The sequence below is a fragment of the Orbicella franksi genome, chromosome 14 (assembly GCF_964199315.1).
Source record: "Orbicella franksi chromosome 14, jaOrbFran1.1, whole genome shotgun sequence".
Lineage (NCBI taxonomy): Eukaryota > Metazoa > Cnidaria > Anthozoa > Scleractinia > Merulinidae > Orbicella > Orbicella franksi.
In genome coordinates this window covers 22,865,622-22,884,951 of record NC_138158.1, presented here as the reverse complement: position 1 = coordinate 22,884,951, position 19,330 = coordinate 22,865,622, and the positions used below count along the sequence as shown (strand labels likewise).

The 19,330-nt window shown below is 40.7% G+C and overlaps 2 protein-coding genes across 2 annotated transcripts; one reads left to right on the top strand and one right to left on the bottom strand.

Annotated features, from left to right (window-relative positions):
• Nucleotides 1-27: 27 nt before the first annotated feature.
• On the bottom strand, nt 28-6,451 carry LOC145468528 (DDB1- and CUL4-associated factor 15-like). The gene is made up of 6 exons (XM_081452265.1): nt 6,328-6,451; nt 6,137-6,258; nt 4,384-4,528; nt 3,651-3,754; nt 1,412-2,926; nt 28-830 (listed from the first exon to the last, which is right to left on the bottom strand). Exons 1-6 carry the CDS (start codon nt 6,385-6,387, stop codon nt 554-556), a joined length of 2,223 nt encoding a protein of 740 aa, XP_081308391.1. The 5' UTR covers nt 6,388-6,451; the 3' UTR covers nt 28-553.
• A 20-nt stretch (nt 6,452-6,471) lies between these two features.
• On the top strand, nt 6,472-18,760 carry LOC145468530 (translation initiation factor eIF2B subunit beta-like). Its single transcript, XM_081452267.1, has 18 exons — nt 6,472-6,632; nt 6,731-6,817; nt 7,591-7,649; nt 13,196-13,225; nt 13,359-13,389; nt 13,494-13,542; nt 13,897-13,959; nt 14,094-14,143; nt 14,684-14,780; nt 15,309-15,368; nt 15,487-15,582; nt 16,123-16,160; nt 16,477-16,537; nt 17,269-17,328; nt 17,554-17,605; nt 17,693-17,777; nt 18,074-18,150; nt 18,399-18,760. Exons 1-17 carry the CDS (start codon nt 6,562-6,564, stop codon nt 18,144-18,146), a joined length of 1,062 nt encoding a protein of 353 aa, XP_081308393.1. The 5' UTR covers nt 6,472-6,561; the 3' UTR covers nt 18,147-18,150; nt 18,399-18,760.
• The last annotated feature ends 570 nt before the right edge of the window (nt 18,761-19,330 follow it).

Below are 19,330 nucleotides of genomic sequence, written 5' to 3'. Positions count from 1 at the left end.
CTCTGAAATTATCTTGTTTAACGTTTGATTACGCTATTCCCAGAAATCAGGTTGGCCTTTTTCGCGCGAAATTGGTCCGTACTTTCAATGCGAATTGTTGTCAGATTTCGTTCGTTGACCGTTAAGTCGTGCAAGAATTTTCAACATGGCTCTCTCGAAATGTCGTTCCTTTCGGCTTTTGTTTAACATATTTTTCTGCCCTTCTACTTTTTGTAGCCCTCACTTTAGAGCCAGCAACCCAGTTTTCAATTCACCGTATGATATTTTTTTGATTAACTGCCCATACACCTTCCCCAGCCCCCCTCAAGTACAAATAGTCAGTCACTAAATATGCGGTTTACACCACCACTCGTATAAAATGAAATCGAAACAAAATATATAAGATCCTATTTCAAACATGTTTATTGTCAATTTTAAATCATATTTGGTGTGTAGATCAACTAGTAATTTCTCATAGCCCTTTTATAGCCAATTCAACTGGGCAGTTGATGAGAAACACGATCCTCGTCATCTCAAGTGAAACACATGCAAAGCAGTATAGGATACAAAGGTTTTACAGAACTATAACAAGTGGCAGAAATGGATGCCTTAGGTATTTCAGTGATTTTCCAGTGAAAACAGTGTGATTAGAAAACGCCTGTACAAATGAAGAAATACTTTGGGGAATGGAAAATTTGGCACGGAGTTGACTGGCTTCTTTAGCAGCCATGTTAAACTTGGAGTAACGAGTTCGCTCAGGATAGTTTTCCAAATCCAGAACTTGAAGAATTCTCACCAGGCCACTCCGGACATGCCAGGAAAATATGAACCCTGTACACTGCAAAACTGGGCTGAAATGAAAAGGAGAAAAATCACACTGTTATGTTATCAAGACACAATTTAAACTTTAAATGCAGCGAGTTTGAGCAACAATCATGGACAAAAGTCTTGCACTTTTGACGCTTTTGAACACATGCCAGACGTGAATACAACTTCACCTGCCTAACCTCTCCCACCACCAATATACAAAGTTGAAAACGCGTACCTGCATTTTCTTCTGAGTTTCAACATTGTATTGGGTGGGGAAGGGGGAGGGGGGGCAGCAACGTGCTTTTGAAAGGATAACAGTGGTTTTTCAAACTTCATTTGTAAAACAGATAATTCGTTGCATTACGTAAGTGTCCCAAAGACTTTTGTTCAACATTGTAGTTTGTACAAAATAATGATATAAAGACCATATGCATTTTTGGCGCAACGTTTGAAAAACGCTAACGCGTCAACGCGTTTGTTGCCAACGCGCTTTCCGCGTCCATTTTGGTACAGTTTTCTCTGCCTGTGCTGTAGCATAAGACATAAAGAGAAACAAAGAAACAAAGAAACAGAAAAACAGCAAGTATAAAACCAAAATAAAGCAAACATCATGATTACAAACCTCGGACTAACAGGTAAGCCAAAGCTTTCAGACGGCTGCCTGGTACGAGTGTAGACCAGAAGTCTGGCCATGGTGATAACTTCACCACTGTCTGGACACACACCCACTACTTGAACATCATAGTCTTTAAGTGACTTGTAGCTGTGCTGGAGACCTGCATGCGCTAGAATCAACTCATTGATACACTGCTCTAAATCAAGTGTAACTTGCTGAACAGCTAATGCATGTAGCATTTTACTTCCAAGAGTTTCTTCAAGGCATGAGTTTGCGGATGTATTGGGGTTGCTTTCGTTAAGTTTGAAAACTTGCTTCAGGCTGCTGCCATGGCATGTTTTTACAGTGAGTGGCAGGGATCCATCAAACATGTCAAATTCACCTGTTAGATCAGGGAGCTCATGGTAGTCAGGATCATTGCTGCTTTCTATGTAGACCTTGAAAACTGACGAAGTCAAGTTGTTGTTGTTTAAAACCGGCCCAGATACAGCGCAGCCACAAGAGCTACAAATATGTGACACCTTGTCAGGGAAATCCAAATCACATCTACTGTGGTCAGATTCTTGAAACTTGTTACGAGCTGATTGCTCTGCACCAATTTGAAGAATGTTGGGGTCATCTTCAGAGACATTAATGTGTGCACTATTTCCTGCATTATGCAGATCACTGCAAGAATTCAATGCACTTTTGGAGGTTTGAACTAAGTCAGAAGGGTGATGATCAATATTGACATCAAACTTTTCCAAATTTCCTCTTTCATCACATTCCTTAGTTGAGTTGCAATCGTGATTTCCTGTGGAATCTCGGCATTCTCTTTGGCTTCCAGTATTCATAGCAGGTGGAAGACACTCTTCTTTGTTTACATTAATTTTTCCATGCCACTGTTCTCCACGGATTTGGTTAAGGACATCAACAAAGCCTGAGATAATTGTGTGACGATCAGCATGTTTGTGCAAGGAGCATGCAGACTGCATACTCTTAGCTTTGTTGCCTAAGCTGGAGTCTTGGTTGGCATCAGCTTCAGAGCTGGCAATGCCACCAACCTTTCCACTAGATTTGACATCAATCCTTTCAGGAGATAATGCAGGTTTTTCTAAAACTCCTATGGCAGCACACTGACATGGAATGTCACCTTTACCAGTCACACCACCTGAATCCTGTTTGTTGTCAACAAAGCAGCAAGACTTCTTTGATGCCTTGTCTTCTGTATCTGGATATAAACTCTTGAGAACTTCAGAAAACTTGTTGTTTGTGTTCTCAATGGTTAAGATCCTTAATGCCATCAGGACGTCCCCAGTATTGAAGAGAACTGTATCATCCATTTTCAGATTTGTTGAGGGGTTAAATATTGGAAAAGGAGGCAAAAGGTCATACTTAAAATGTACCACAAAAGAGTGTTTCAAACACCTCTCTGTTATTCCACCAAGGGCTGTGTACTTGCAAAGGGGACATGGGTGTGGTGAGGGGGCGGCACAAACCGTGACATAACACTGATGGCTGTGGTCTTCTTTTACAGAACGTCTGTGAGAACAAAATATAACATGAGATATGAATTACTCCCTAGAGTAAGAAAGAATCCAAAATGGTGAGAATGGTCAGAAAATGTGGCAGCAGTGCAGTTGAGTGGTTAGGGCGCCAGACTTGAAATCCAGAGGTCACAGGTTCAAGTTCTGCTCTGACCACTCAGCTGGGGTTGTTTCTCAGTAGACCCTAGTTCAACTTCTCAGTCGTGCTTGTGAATAGTCAACTAGTCTGCCTTCTGCCAGTTGGGATTTTTAGGCCTATTATGTAAAGTTGATATATTTGTTTCTTTCAGTTTAAGTGGCATGCGTGTGAACGACAATCCTGGCCAAAACTCCTTGGGACACTTGACAAAATGCCAACTGGTGACATGTTATTTTGAAGTGGGAAGTCATTATTTAATTTGCTGAAACCCCTCTCCCCTCCCCAAAACAATGTTGGAATAGTAGGTCTGCTGAATCAATATCACAATTGTGTTGGGGTGGGGAAGGCAAGGAGGACAGAAAGACCATATGTTGGCAAAAGTACAAAGTGTCCCAAGACTACATGTAGGTGTAGCCAAGCGCATAATTTTGACCACTTTAAGCAACATTTTTGAACATTTTTTGAGCTTGCATCTGGGCTCCTGAACCCATCAGAAATTTATTCTACTAAAAATGGCACATGAATGTACAGTTGTGTACAAGCACTGCAGACATCAGAGATAACAGCGAATTTTTCGTACACTTCACCATAGACCACTGTCTGTGACTCATCTGGGCTCTCGGCAATCAATAAATGCAGATCTTCGTGTATCTCTTCTTCATCAAACAATGCAACAGCAAACACCTTATAAAGACAAATTTCATTCAAACATCAGTTAAAACTGCTATGGGACTGACAATTCAAATTACACCACAACTTACTGTCTTGCTCACTTCATGTGGAGGTAGGGTGGAGGGGCTGAAAATGGTCCCTTTTTGCTTGAAAGTGTGGGGTGGGGGAGGGGAGTGAAGATAGGCATTGTTTTGCTTTATTGCCTTAAACCATGGGGAGGGGAAGGATGATATTTTTGGAACTTTTGGGCTTCACATTCAAAATTTCAGCAATGAGAGGGAAGCCCTTTTCCTACATTAGAGCTCAGCATTGATTTTGACTTTGTACTTGTCAAAACACACTTTCTATCTATGAACTTAGTGAAGAAACCAGTCAGGAAAATATTCCCAAAGGTCATATAATTGTGTACTTGATCAATTCACTATAAATGAAGGAACCCGTACAATGTTTTTCTCATCCAGACCGACCTTACTCAGTCTTATAATATGCCACTTCTCTGTGCTAGATTTTGCTGAAAACTTGTGGGAATGCTTTGGTAAATATTGAACACTCTGCTCTAAGCCATCTGAGCTTCTCTTTTAGCCCAAAATTTTCAATGTTATAGTCTCACAAAGATACAGAGTAAACTACGCATTACAAACCTGAACTAATGGCCTCCATTGATGAAACTCCCACCAATGAAGAGAGTAAACATAGCGAGGCATTGGACAGCTGTCATCGTTTTCAATTTTAAGGCAGTATGATATCAGGTATCTGCCATTCTTGGTAAAACCCAAAATAACATGTCTACGAAATACAACAGAATGTTATAGGCTAAGCAACCAAACATATATCTGCCTTTATTGCTATTCCTTTTCGAAGACCCCATGACCTTTTTAGGTCAGCAGCACCAAGAATAATGCCCTCTGGCCAGTTCTGCCGAGCATGCAGAGTACTCATATTGTGTTGTAATCCAATCAGATTGGAGTGGTATTGGGACTGGGCAGAGATTGCTCTTCTTCCAAGACTTGGTATGGATCAAAAGCAGGGTTGCCACCCACCAGAACAAAAAAAATCCCTGACTTTTCACTCACTGTAAAGCAATTTTCACTGACCCTGCAGGATGACTATTCTGGCCATGAATCAACAAAAATAAGGATGGCTCAGACAATTTTTAAAACAAAATTGCCTTATCTATACAAAAACATCTAATAAAATAATTTGCCGCAACTTTAAGATAAAATTCCCTCACTTTTCACTGACTTTGAACAGGGATTTACTAGTAACTCCCTGACCTGATAAAAAACTCCCTGACTTTTCCCTGACCTTGAATAAAATTTCATTTTCCCTGCCCCTTCCCTGATCATGGCAACCCTGAAAAGGACTGTGGCCTCTGGAGAGAAGACGCATGCTAATTTTTTCCACATCATGTGAATATTATGAAGTTCTTTAACCCATTGACGCATTTTTTGGACATTTTGGAGATTTTCAGGCTGGATACGGGCCAAAGTAGCTCCAATCTATTCAAAAAGGCATTTGCAACATGACAGCATGCCTTTCTTTCCACTAGCATCGTGTTTTACAACATTTTTGATTGGGCATGTAGAGAAATCAAAATTTTGAGATAGCGAGCTATGTCTTTAGGTTTTTCGATTTTTTAATTTTTTTTTCGCCTTTCTTTTTTTTCCTTTTCTTTCCTTTTTGCTGCAGTGATTGACCTTCTACTGGGCTTGCTTCCAGTTCAAAAAATTCTGAGAAAGCATCATCAAGACGGGCAATTTTTACAATGGAGTAGCCACGTGTAGTCGCACGAAATTTTGCTCTGAGTTTTTCACTCAACTTTTTGAGCATTTTTGTGCATATTTCAGGCTCCATTGAGCTGATCACTCTGCTCTGGGTACAATGGAAAGATCTTTTCCTCCTGCAGAAGTTGAGCATAGACGATGTCCAGTTTGGTCAAAGGTGATGACGTCAGAAGTGGAACAAAGGCCAAGGCTCGTCATTGGCGGTTACGGGTGGCACGGGAGTCAATGAGTTAAATTGAAACTCAACACTGAAATGGTTGGTTTGAAATGCTGTTTGCAATCTATACTATACCACAACCAGTAAAATTTGTTAAGCTGTCGGTGACTACAAGAATCATGAACTTGTCTCTATCTAGATCTATAAGCAAGGGTATTATATTATATGTGCTAAGCTTAATCAAAGTGAAACACGCATACATTTTTGTCCTTACTACTATAAAGCTAAGATACAAAAGTTAAAATCGCCCTTTAATTTCTTACCCTAACCAACTGAAACCAGCTGAAGCGACACGGGATGTGCTGCGCTGGAAATTATTGGCTACTGACATGGCAGCAAAGAAAAACTTACTATCTAACTAGTAAATAAATATTCAATTGTACAAGGTGTTACCCTCTTCTCAGGACACCATCAACATCTAATATACTCTCCAATGGAACGCAAAACCGCTGCGGACATTTCTTGAAAAGGCGTGCTCGGTTTCCACGAGAATGCAGCTGCAAAGACCCTCTTGTCTTTCAAATAATAAAGCATGGTTAATTATATAAACAAACAGAATTTTATCACATGAAGATATTACTTACTTCCCGCAGAGCGAGTTTTGCTACAACGCTGTGTTTCGTTGCTTTCGTAATACCCGCCATATTGGTTTGATATAAGCCCGCGATAAAGACAAGTTTGAACGTTAATGAAATTGTGCGCAGGCATCAGTTTCTATAACACTCCGCTGAACCACGAGGCTCAGTTTCGAAGCTTTGTTTTGAGGTTTTGTCAACGGTTAAAAAAGTCTCAGCTGTTGATTGTGATTCTTTGATAAAATGCCCCCTGAGTCCAAAGAAGACGATTTGCACGAGAGAATTGGAAGTTTTGTTTCTTATCTCAAACAAGGGTAAGTACAGTTACACCACCATCGCAGAAGTTACTTGGAAAATTACACTGAGACCGGCCTTGTACGTTGATCTGAATTTGTCTTTCGCTTTTTTCCAGACAACTGCACGGCTCTTATGATGTAGCATTTCAGACATTACAACTTTTGAGAAGAATTGTCTCGCAGACACGTTGGAGTACAGCCGGGTAAATTACTTTGTGTCAACTCTCTGACATGATAATATTTTTTTTTGATATCTCAGGAGGAGAGGAATTTTATTTAATAATAATACACATGAAAAAATTACTCGATTCTGATTGGCTAAGAGCAGTGCAGTTCAAGTGTAACACCAGTGCAAAAAGTGTAACATCAGTGCAAAAAGTGTAACACCAGTGCAAATTACACATCGAAATTCTGGATTATGATTGACTGAAAGAAAATAGGAACTTTTCTAAGAAAATGATATCACGTAAAATGATGATGAAAATTTTGTGCTGAAACTTTGAAAAAAGTTTTCTCAAATGAGAAAAAATGGCTTCGAGAAAGATCTTCCGGCACTTCCTCCGCGCGAATTTTTTCATGTTTATATTATTAATAAGTAATCATACGGTTTTTCTCGTTCAATATGGAGTTAATTTGCACTTGTGAGTTTTTCAAAAAGCTGAAATTACACTCGCCAAAGCGGCTCGTGCAATTTCAGCTTTTTGAAAAACTCACTCATGCAAATTAATTCCAAATTGAACTCGAAACCGTATGATTACCTATACTAATCGTATTATTTTTATTATGTACATGTGGTGATATTCACTTTTACCCTTGTTGTAGTTGCAGTTTATGGTTATTTATATAATGATTGTGGATATACAACGAAGGAAAATACTGAATTGTACAATAAAGGGTATAAATTGTACCATTACATGTACAGTACACATATTGCATGAATAAAGTTGATAGTTATTTTAGTTTATCTTTCCTATAGTGAACTCATGCAGTTTATGAGAACAGAAGGAAAGAAAATGGCAAGTGCTCAACCAACAGGTCATTATGTCTCACTGATTCTTTGCTGTACTTTTAATCTAATCTGTCCTCTTTGTAACGATATTATGTAATACGGCCTGGTCGCCCAGCGCTTTAGTCAGAATCGACCACGAGTTAAATTGTGTTGACCTGTTGAGCCAGGAATTACAGAGCCTTTACAAAGCTGTCGTCCTTGTTATTTAAACCTTAAAGTTCATTACATGGTGTCAGAAGTGGGATGAAGAAGGCGACGAGCTCAAAATTGAAAAAGTCTTGGAGAAGTTCGAGCTGTTTTGCAACCCGAGGAAGAACACTATCTATGAACGCTATGTTTTTTTCTCGAGAAATCAAGACAGTGGTGAGTCCATCGACCACTACGTGACTGTATTGAAGAACTTAGCGGACACTTGTGAATTTGGAGCACTCAAAGAGTCGCTTACCCGCGATCGGATCGTTTTTGGAATACGAGACTCCTCAGTAAGAGAACGACTCCTGAGAGATCCAAAGCTAACCTTGGAAAGTGCAACCGAGAAAGTCAGGTCAGCCGAGCTCACTCAAATCCAACTGAAGCAAATGGCAGCAGACAAAACAACCGATGAATCAATTAGTGCCATTAACACTGAGAAACCGCCTGAAAAACAGCCTAGTAAATTACCTGTGATTGATTGCAAATTTTGTGGCAGAAGACATCCAAGAAACAAGAATCTTTGCCCTGCATATGGTTCAAAGTGCCAGAAGTGTGGTCTAGCAAACCATTTTGCAATAAAGTGCAAAACAAGGGAAACAAGACCACCGAAAACAGGCAAACGACTCCACCTGGTTGAAATAGAAGATGATACTGAAGACGAATTCGCTATCGACATGGTCACTCACAAAATCGGAGCACTGCACACCGAGAGTAATGATAAAGTTGCAAGTCAGTTGTTTGTGACGATGATGGTAAACGACAATGCATATGTCAAATTCCAGCTTGACTGTGGAGCAACCTGTAACCTTCTACCACTGAAGGACTATGCAAAAGTTATGGGAGATCCTGATGACCTCTATATTGAGAAAAGCAAGGACAAGTTAACCATGTACAACGGAGCCGTTATGTACCCAGTGGGGAAGTGCAAGCTCAAGTGCACGAGAGATGGCTCGTCCCATGTCCTTGAGTTCCAAGTTGTTGACGGAGATGTGAGACCACTTCTGAGTGCAGAAACATGCCAAAGGTTGAATTTCTTAAAAGTGCTGGTGAAAGACTCCTTCCATCATGTGGATACAGTGACTCAAGACAGCCAGTTTACACCATCAACGTTGAAGACAGTCATTGATGATGACCTCTTGACAGAGTATGCAGATGTTTTTGAAGGCCTTGGATGCCTCGCAGACCCTTACCACATAGAGATCGACCCAACAGCACAACCAGTGATACACCCACCCTGCAAGGTACCTGTTACCCTAAGAGAGCCATTAAGACTGGAATTGGAAAGAATGGTAAATGAGAACATCCTGGCCCCAGTGAGCAAAGCAACAGATTGGGTATCAAGTATGGTTACAGTGGTCAAGCCCAACAAGCTCAGAATATGTATCGATCCTAAAGATCTAAACAGAGCCATCAAGCGGCCTCACTACCCTCTCTCTACTGTTGAAGAAGTTGCCACCAGTCTAAGCAAAGCAAAGGTGTTCTCTGTACTTGATGCCAAAAGTGGGTTCTGGCAGGTGCCGCTAGATGACGCTTCCAGCAGACTTACGACCTTTAATACCCCATTTGGTCGGTACTGCTGGTTGCGCATGCCCTTTGGCATCTCCTCAGCACCCGAGGAATTCCAGAAAAGGATGAATGATACCTTTGGAGATATTAAAGGCACTGCAGTGATTGCTGATGACCTTTTGGTGTACGGAGAAGGTGACGACATGGAGACTGCCACCTCAGATCATGACAAGAACCTAAGGATCGTCCTTGAAAGAGCCAGAGAGAGAAATCTCACCCTCAACAAAGACAAAGTCCGCTTGAGACTTACTGAAGTACCTTACATCGGCCATTTGCTTACAGCCGATGGACTGAAACCAGACCCAAAGAAAGTAGAGGCAATCCTGATGATGCCAAAGCCCACTGATGTAAAGTCAGTGAAGAGGTTCCTGGGAATGGCAAATTACCTCTCAAAGTTCTTGCCGCATTTGTCCACAGTCACGGAACCACTGAGGCGACTAGAAGACAAACATGTTGAATGGCACTGGAATGAAGTCCACGAAAGAGCCTTCACAGACGTAAAGCAACTCATCACTAATCATCCCGTGCTACGCTACTATGATGTGTCAAAAGAGGTCACCCTGCAGTGCGACGCATCTCAATCAGGTCTTGGGGCCGCTCTGTTGCAGGAGGGCCAGCCAGTAGCTTTCGCATCAAGGGCGCTAACAACCTCAGAGAGAAATTATGCTCAGATTGAGAAGGAACTTCTCGCGATTGTACACGCGTGCGAGCGGTTTGATCAGTACCTGTTCGGCCGAGAGGTCACCGTCGAGACTGACCACAAGCCCCTGGAGGCTATACTAAAGAAACCACTACTCACAGCCCCAAAGAGACTCCAGCGAATGATGATGCGCTTGCAGAACTACCAGCTTAAAGTTGTCTACAAAAAAGGCCAAGAGATGTACATCGCAGACACCTTGAGCAGGGCATACCTACCCTTACCAAACCATATCTCACAAAATGAACTAGAATTTATTCGATCTGTAGAGGAAGTCGACATGACCAAACATCTTGCTGTGACCAGAGAGCGTCTCGCAGAATTTCAACAGAAAACAAAGGATGATGCAGTCCTGCAGCAGCTGAAGCAGACTATTGAGCTGGGGTGGCCAGAGAGAAGAGAAGCAGTCCCTTCAGAAATCCGTGCATATTACTCTTACCGAGATGAACTGACAGTACAAGATGAAATACTCTTCAGAGGGAACAGAGTCGTAGTGCCAGCAGCTATGAGATCTGAGATGCTAAAGAAAATCCACGCAAGCCACATTGGCATTGAGGGCTGCCTTCGGCGAGCAAGGGAAATCCTGTATTGGCCTGGAATGACTTCAGCCATCAAGGACTGTGTCTCTTCCTGCGGGACATGCAATTCACTTCGCATGGAACAACCCAAAGAGCCCCTCATGCCACAGAAAGTACCCGACAGGCCCTGGTCAAAGGTTGCGGTGGATCTGTTTACACTGGATAAGACAGAGTATGTCATTATAGTGGATGACTACTCCAACTTCTTTGAGTTACGAGCCCTGTCCGATACGAGAGCTTCGTCAGTAATTACAAGTCTGAAATCGCAGTTTGCCAGGCACGGCATCCCCAACACAGTCAGAAGTGATAATGGTTCTCAATTCTCCTCATCAGATTTCAAAACATTTTCTCGAGAATGGGACTTCGAGCATATCACTTCCTCTCCATACCATGCTCGATCAAACGGCAAAGTCGAGAATGCAGTTAACACGGCCAAACGAATCCTCAAGAAAGCAAAGCTAGACCACAAAGATCCCTACCTGGCTCTTCTCGACTGGAGGAACACTCCAACCGAAGGGCTCGATTCCTCCCCAGTACAGAGGCTGATGGGAAGGAGAACCAGGACTCTCCTCCCAACTTCAGCAAGATTATTGAAACCCAAACTTCCAAAGCCTGTCAAGAAACTCATAACAAAGAAAAGGCAGAAACAAGCACATTACTACAACAGAGGGGCCAAACTACTAAAAGTGCTCAAACCTGGAGATATAGTAAGAATGAAGCCAGATCCAAAAGATCGAACAAAGCTGTGGAAGAAAGCAACATGTCTCCAGGAAGTTGCGCCAAGATCCTATGAAGTAGTCATCGAAGGGAAGAGATACAGGAGAAACAGAAAGGATTTGATAGCGACACAAGAGAGTCCTGCAATCGATAGCCACATAGAGGAACCAGATGAGCCACTCCCGTCGGACGACCAGTCCCAGAGAGTCATTGACCCAGTTCAGCCAGGCACGCCTTTACCTGCCCACACAACTCCAGAGCGACCAGGGACCCCTCAAAGGCCGCCAGAGATCCCACAGCCATCTGAAAGAAGATCCACCAGAGGGCGTTTAATTAGGACCCCAATCCGTTTCAAAGACTACTGCCCACCCTGAGGGGTGCAGTCAAGCAGAACTGTAACTTTGTTGTGTTTTCCATTTGAACTATGTTAGGATGGACTTTGTGCAGGGCATTTAAATTTGCCTTTGTGGACATCTTTCATTCTTTATTTTACAGACTTAATCGTGATATTGTTTTATTTGTTGCCACTTGGAGTTTGTGTCATGTTGTATTTAAGAAAGAGGAGGATGTAATGATATTATGTAATACGGCCTGGTCGCCCAGCGCTTTAGTCAGAATCGACCACGAGTTAAATTGTGTTGACCTGTTGAGCCAGGAATTACAGAGCCTTTACAAAGCTGTCGTCCTTGTTATTTAAACCTTAAAGTTCATTACACTCTTACAGCTTGCATGGCTAGCAGCCATATCTTTCTGCTGAGGTGGAGGCCAATTTAATGATCAGGTGTTAAAGTTACGGTTTATGAGTGACTTACAGTAATCCGTTGACCATGATTTGGGCTGGCCAGTGAATCAGAATGAAAAGTCAACTCAGCTGATGCTAATTGAGCTTTAGAGCACTTTTTCCATGTCTGCATAGCCTCATCTGTACACGAGAGGGGTATAGAGAATTTCGAGATAGATGAGCAAACCAGACATGTAGTGGAGGGTTTGGCGTACATGTAACTTTCGAGAATTCTTCCAATCCCCCAAGTGTTCAGATGAGGCTATGTAAACATGCAAAAAGAGCTCTTTTACTGTTATAAAATATTTCTTAAAAATATGTGCAAATCTAAAATGTCACAACTGTGTTTACATACTCACATCTAAACACATCTATCGGCCAATTAGAGTGTGTGTAATATCGCTAAAGATATTTTATGATAAACAATTAGAATGTGAGCTTGAGATTTCTATCACATGATAGTTGACGAGGGTTCAGCCTGAGTCAACTATCAGGCATAGAAATCGAGAGCGAATAATCTAATTGTTTTAGTATAAATCTACTAGCCGTTCAAAACTTTACCTAAATCCTATTCACAGACACTTGGAAAACGCCAAAAATTGGCTGTCATTTTGTTAACAAGGGCACACTGCTACGTTACTCACTATCTATCACAAAATAGATAGTGAGTAACATAGCCAGCTATGTTAGTAGATTTATACTGATATACAGTAGCAATGTTTTGACGTCGTTGTGACCTTAGTACATTTACATGACCACTCACCATGTATATTCATTGTCGTAAACGTGCTCGGTTTGACTGCAGCTCTGTAATTTTATAACACACAGCTGTCGTGGATATACATACATGTACAATGTAGGTCTGGGACCAATTGTTTTAATTTTAGTATTTGTCTTACAACAATTTAATTGTAATGTGTTTAGGGGACCAGAGTTTAGGTTAAGAATGTACAGTATGATAATTTTTAATTAAATTAATTTTAGTTTTAATCCCTTTCTTGAAAGTTTCTTCAAAATGTGATCTATATTTTTCTTTTATAGACTCTGTAGTTGGAAATATGGTGCGTAGAGGTATGTACATGTATGGTCAAGAAAACGTAATTATTAATAATTAATTGGTCAGTTTCTTTTCCTGTGGTAATGATAAATACTGTAACAACTCAGCTTGCCATTCACATATGAATTTTTGTTGTTTTTTTTTCAGCCCTTAAGATTATCAGAGAAGAATATGCAGGGTAGGACTGGTGAAAGTGTTTTGTTTTTCAATATGTCTTGTATGCAGACCTGTCCATGGGCAAACATCTTAAATTTTATATTTCTATCACCTTTTTTTCAACAGCTCTGTGAGTGGGAAAACAGAGGAAGGGGAGACAGAAGAGTCTTTACATGTGAGCAAAAATGAATTATCATGTTAAAGATCAGTGGTGTGAGGGCATGTTTTGATGAATACAAATGATGTATCTTGATCGGTAGTGTCTGGCTGGGTTGGATTTGAGCTTGAAAAGTGCACTAGTTACAAAGATCCTGCTGTATATAATATAGTGTTAGTGATAGACTCTTGGACCATCTTTCTGTAGTAGACTTTTTTTATTTAAACATATTTGTCATCGTTTTCCCTAGAAGCACCTAGACTTTACCACCTAGACTTGGTGACTGAACTGAGAATCTCATGGTAATAATGCAACTATAAAGTAACTATTAAGTCCTACGTCTACAAATATGTTATTTTTTTGTTTTTTCAGAAACTTTTGATGACTGGCGGACCTTCTACGAGTGACTTTAACAAACCAAGCCATGGACTTAAGGTATGCCAACTTTGATTGTTTCCAAGTGATTTTGACCATCTCATTTGGATGATTTTTTTTCAACTGACTGTTCATTTAAATGTAGCCTGGATAAGTGGACATCACTTTTCAAATTCTCAATGATTCTTCCTCAGGCCACTGTTATAGATGCCTTAAATGAACTTTTATCCGAACTGGAGTCAAGGTATGTCATTATATTACATATTGAATCATTATGTGTATGTTGTACATGATCCATGGTTTTTTTTTGTTTTTTTTTCATAATACATTTATCCTGAGTATAAAATTGTGTATTACAAAGCTGCAAGGGCAAGGTCACTCAAACGACCTCAATTTGCACATGCCTTCAGAGCTTAATTCCTGGTTTCCATAGAGATTACATGCTTGCTTGTCCATCACCAACCCCCCCCCCCCCCCTCTCTCTCTCTCTTCCTCCTCTAGCATTTTATCAAGTTGCCCTGACAAGTTGTTGGGACCAACTAAACTGAATTACTGGGGGGTGAGGGAGGGGGGGGGGGGGAGGCCCAGTGAGAGTAAAGCGTCTTGCTGAATAACAAAACACAATGACCTCATCCATGAACTGAATCCTTCTGATTGAGATTCCAGTGCACTTGCCAGGAGAAAACAGCACCTCCCAATCACTTGTAGAGATGCATGTACCAATGCCTAACGTGTGATAACTATCCTTGCTGTGGATAAGATTTTGTTTTGTTTGTCTGTGCAGTGCTGATAACATTGCAACCCAAGCTCTTGAGCATATACACTCTAATGAAGTTATTATGACCATTGGAAAATCAAAAACTGTAGAAGAATTTCTTAAGGTGGGTGTGAATTTTTAGCATTGCTGAATACCAACAAATTATTTTTATAAGTTTGCTTAATTTCGAGTCAAGTCAATGGCCCATCAAGCCAGAGTTTTAATATCCCAGTTTTTGCAGCATGAAACAACCAAGAGTATTTCTACTCCCCCCTGGATGGGATGCTAGTCCATCGCGGGGTTACCCCCAGCATTAAATTCACCTTTACGCATTTGTACATCTGGGTGGAGAAAGGCACTGTGAGAAAGTGTCTTGCCCAAGAACACAACACAATGTCCCTGGCCAGGGCTCGAACCTGGACCGCTCGATCTGGAGACGAGCGCACTAACCTTGAGGCCACTGCACCTGCACAAATAATGTGAATGTTACTCATAACCAGCTATTTTTTACTGATTGCAGACAGTTATCTCCCCTGTCTCCCTGTACGAGTCGTAATATAGCATATAAAACAATTTTCAGTATCTTTTGTGTACATGTTGCACGACTTCACGATGTGGATTAAAGCCTTTTTGTTTCTTGTTCACTTTTCAGAATGCCGCGAGAAAACGGAAATTTAGCGTTATTGTGGCGGAAGGAGCCCCATTTTATAAGGTTTGTAGATCTGTGCTTAGAACCTTTAATGCAGATTTTTGAAACGTGGAACTCTTGTAATGCAATATTCTACAATATCTTTATCCCACTGACAAGATCTCATTTTTCTTTTTATCAGGGCCAAGAGCTTGCCAAGAGTTTAGCCCAGCATGGAATTGAAACAACTGTTATCACTGATTCAGCAGTGTTCGCTATTATGTCAAGAGTGAACAAGGTAACTGACCCATTTTTTTTTTTCAGTTACAAAAATAATAGATTACGTCCTGGTAACTGACTTACAACTGTCGAAAAGATAAGAGAAAACAAAAATTGCAGGCACTCTCGGAGCTTTCGGTGTAGGTAGATAAATCACAATCTTTTTCTTAGAACTCATTCCCACAGGTAAAACGAAAGTTAGTGCAACAATCGCGTTTTTTTTAAGCGATTCCACTACTAGAGTGTTGCGCCTTGGCCTCTCATTCATGTACTACAAGTTCCCCTCAACAAGTTTTTCCTTCATCTTTTTATGATTTGCCCTCAAAAATAAATGTGCTGCTTAGTAACACAATAAGTCACAAATTAACTCTATATTCTATGCACATTTGCAATTCGTTCACAATTTGGAGAAAGACTAGGTTGAAAAAACTCAGTTGACACTGGGGGTACAATTCCCATTTGTCCAGGGTGAACTTGGGAGACCGGCGAAACCATTTAAAACCAAATGCGAGATAAGAAATCTTTGAAGCTTTATTTCACTTTTTTTTCTTGTCTTCAGGTTATAATTGGCACTCACGCTGTAATGGCAGATGGCGGGTAAGTGGAATGAACCACTGCTGATTCTATTTCATTTGAAACAAACCAAAAGTAAATGAGTCCGTTGACGATCTGTAGTGGTATTGTTCTCGACACAATCTAACACGTAACAGCTGCATTTGCTGCTAGACAACAAAGATTGACCATCAAAAGGCAGATGTACAATGTAGTTACAGTGTAGCTCGTTGGTCTACCAAATGACGTCGTTTAATTTGCTGTTATCAATCTCAAGTTGATAAATAAGCTAAGTGTTACACTTGCTTGCCGAGGCAGCGAGAGTTTCTTTGGAAACTTATCTGTTTGCTTACTTTAACAGGTTACGTTCCATCGTTGGTTCCCATGCTCTCGCACTTGCTGCAAAGCACCACTCAGTTCCGGTAAGCTTAAGTTACAAGTACCTCAAAATCATAAGGAAATGATTTCACCAGAGAATCTTCCCAAACGACAGTCGACACCTCGCCTTACGAACACCTCCACAATACGAGCAGCTGTATGCAGCTTTTAGCCACTTGGTTCCCCTCCCCCCCTCCAAAAAAAAAAAACAATTATAATGATAATAATAATATAATAAAATACAGAATTCATACAGTCTCTACGTGTACCTCTATAATACAGACATACAGCTTTCTCCCTTTAGTGACTGTATTAAGAGTATGTCCATGAAAAAACCAGGCAGGAGGTGGTACAGCTCAAATCGCCAATTTCGCTCAAACTTGGCACAATTGTTGGGTTTGGTGAGAAAATGACTGAGACAAAAAGGTAGGTAAAAATATAACCTCCTGCCTGGTTCTGCCTGGTTTTCTCATGGACACACTCTTAAAGAAGTTTGATTGTAGTTTTATCCAGACGACCTAGGTTACGAACTTACCGTAAGCCTCTCCCTTCGATCTTCTGTTGAAATTTGAGAGTGTTGTTACTATGTTTTTTCCTTCAGTCTTCTTTGAACTTTGTTTGCACACGCATGTAACAAAATGTATATCCAATTAGCTTTTACTTCTTCTTACACTTCTTCATGTTTTAAATCTGTTCTGGTCTCGACAGCCACCGATTTCGGCACTACAATGTATACCGTAAGTTGTATATTGACATCTTTTGTTCTTTTCTACAGCTAATCGTGTGTGCGGCCATGTATAAGCTGACACCACAGTATATCGTGTCATATGACCAGGTGAATACGTGTTTCTTGCATGTAAGGGAAAAGGAGGGGAGGGGCATGGAATTAGAAGTTGACGTGGGGGGGGGGGGGGTAATTGTCGGTAGGGTGTATTTTCATCGGGCTTTTTTTCCGGAATTTCGCGTTCACATATGCCGTGTTTGTCGATTATTAAATTCGTTCGGTTTTAAATGACAAGGTTTCGTCCTTACCCCTTTTGGTTTTAATTCCTTTTTGCAGGATAGCTGCAATAAATTCGTCGTTCCTCATGATGTTATGAAGTTCTCCGAAGGTAAGATCACTGAATTGAAAATAGTTTTATGATGTCATAACACCGTTTTTAAGAAGTAATGTTAATAATCATATGCTTGTCTTGCAGGAAACATACTGTCTAAAATTGATGTCCACAATCCAGTGTTTGACTACATACCGCCAGATTTAGTAAACCTTTGCATTTCAAACATGTAAGTATTCTATTCACTGTTTTGAGTTCCGTGCGAAAGAAAACCGTGCTGCATGTCTTCTTGTGGGAATCACAGTGACCTTATGCTTAGTGCGTTTGATTCTGGAGTCAAAAATCTGAGCTCGAGCGTGGTAACGTGGCGAAGAATTGAGCTCGGGAACAGAAGCCCCAGTACTCTGGGTTTGGTTTGGTTTAGAAGATTTACGATATGGAAGGGAAAACGTCCTATTCTTCATTGTTAACTACTTCTCATAAGATTTTGGAGATTGTCTCCAAACGTTTGTTTTTCCTTTCTAGTGGTGGTTATTCTCCGTCTTACGTGTATCGACTTGTCAGTGAGTTATATCATGCAGATGACAACTACTTATGACAAGGTAAAGCAATCAGAGCTTGTCTTATTTTCATCTCCTCGAAAGAACACCAATCAGAGAGCTTGTTCTATTTATTCCTCGGTTATTAAACAAAGTATCCCGGTCTTTTGAAGTTCTTTGTCCATCCCGATAATTTAACAAGGTGACACAAGCATACACTTCTTCTGCATCAAGTAATTGTCCCTAATTTTTTTTTCTTTTTTGCCAAAGTTGAAATCAATAAATTTGATGTGTTGTGTTTTTATTTGCAGGCCAGTAGTGGCTGCGCCCATGTACACGACTTTTCTCACAGAGGCACACTTTCACACACGACTCCTGTTTGATATGAAGTGGCTTCTTTAGTATTCGCCAGCGCGAGAACTTGTAAAATACATAGTAAAGCACGGAGAGGTTGGCGGTGGGAAAATAAAGATATAAACCAGAATTAGTCGTCTTCTGTTTTGTTATGTAAGTGAGGCATGCGGTAAAGAAGTGTCGCCGAGAATAATCGTATCTTTAACAAAATTCTCGATCCTGATAGGCTCTCCTCTTAACCATTCGCCACGCAATTGGCGGGCGATTACGTGTGTCTTCATAACAGGTATCCAATAGGAATCTTTTTAGAGTGGTTTTCAATTAAAAACCGAATCAATTACTTACCAATTAGACTACTCAGCCAATCTCAAACCGTAGTAAAACCAAAACCAAATTCTTTGTCTGATTACGTTCGACACTCATGACAATTGAAATCCGCTCTATAACGGGGTACCCGTTTCTGTATTGTTTGTAAAACGAATGCAAAGTACTATTGCCGGAGCAGACTGAGTTATACATTAGACTTAAGTGGAAATCACTTCTCTCATAATACCACGTCGTGCTTTGAACTAGCTTCACCAAGCAATAAGAAACTTGTTTTGTGTTGTTTCGGAAGTAGTGATACAACTGTGTAATTTAATCGTAAATTGCCGAAACGTAAGAACAGTGTAGCAGAAACAAAAAAGAAGTTCTGCGTGTTGTCTTGTTGAAACTTAACTGACCCTAATCCTATTGTGAGCAAAACAAAAAGTTACTAGAGGGGAATATAATGTAATCTTAAATTGCCGAAGCATGAGAGACGTGTCGCAGAAACACAAAAGACGCTCAGTGGGAGATTCTCTCACCGAAGAATAAACCAATATGACGGCACAACATGTAGGCCTAGTTT

What these genes read in the sequence shown, in the direction of transcription:
- LOC145468528 (XM_081452265.1), bottom strand. Translation starts at nt 6,387, where the DNA reads ATGGCGGGTATTACGAAAGCAACGAAACACAGCGTTGTAGCAAAACTC. An exon ending in GATGGTGTCCTGAGAAGAGG is followed by an intron (nt 4,529 to 6,136) that starts GTAACACCTTGT and finishes TGTATTTCGTAG; the next exon opens with ACATGTTATTTTGGGTTTTA. An exon ending in AATGGAGGCCATTAGTTCAG is followed by an intron (nt 3,755 to 4,383) that starts GTTTGTAATGCG and finishes TGTCTTTATAAG; the next exon opens with GTGTTTGCTGTTGCATTGTT.
- LOC145468530 (XM_081452267.1), top strand. Translation starts at nt 6,562, where the DNA reads ATGCCCCCTGAGTCCAAAGAAGACGATTTGCACGAGAGAATTGGAAGT. An exon ending in ATCAGAGAAGAATATGCAGG is followed by an intron (nt 13,390 to 13,493) that starts GTAGGACTGGTG and finishes TTTTTTCAACAG; the next exon opens with CTCTGTGAGTGGGAAAACAG. An exon ending in ATATCGTGTCATATGACCAG is followed by an intron (nt 17,329 to 17,553) that starts GTGAATACGTGT and finishes TCCTTTTTGCAG; the next exon opens with GATAGCTGCAATAAATTCGT.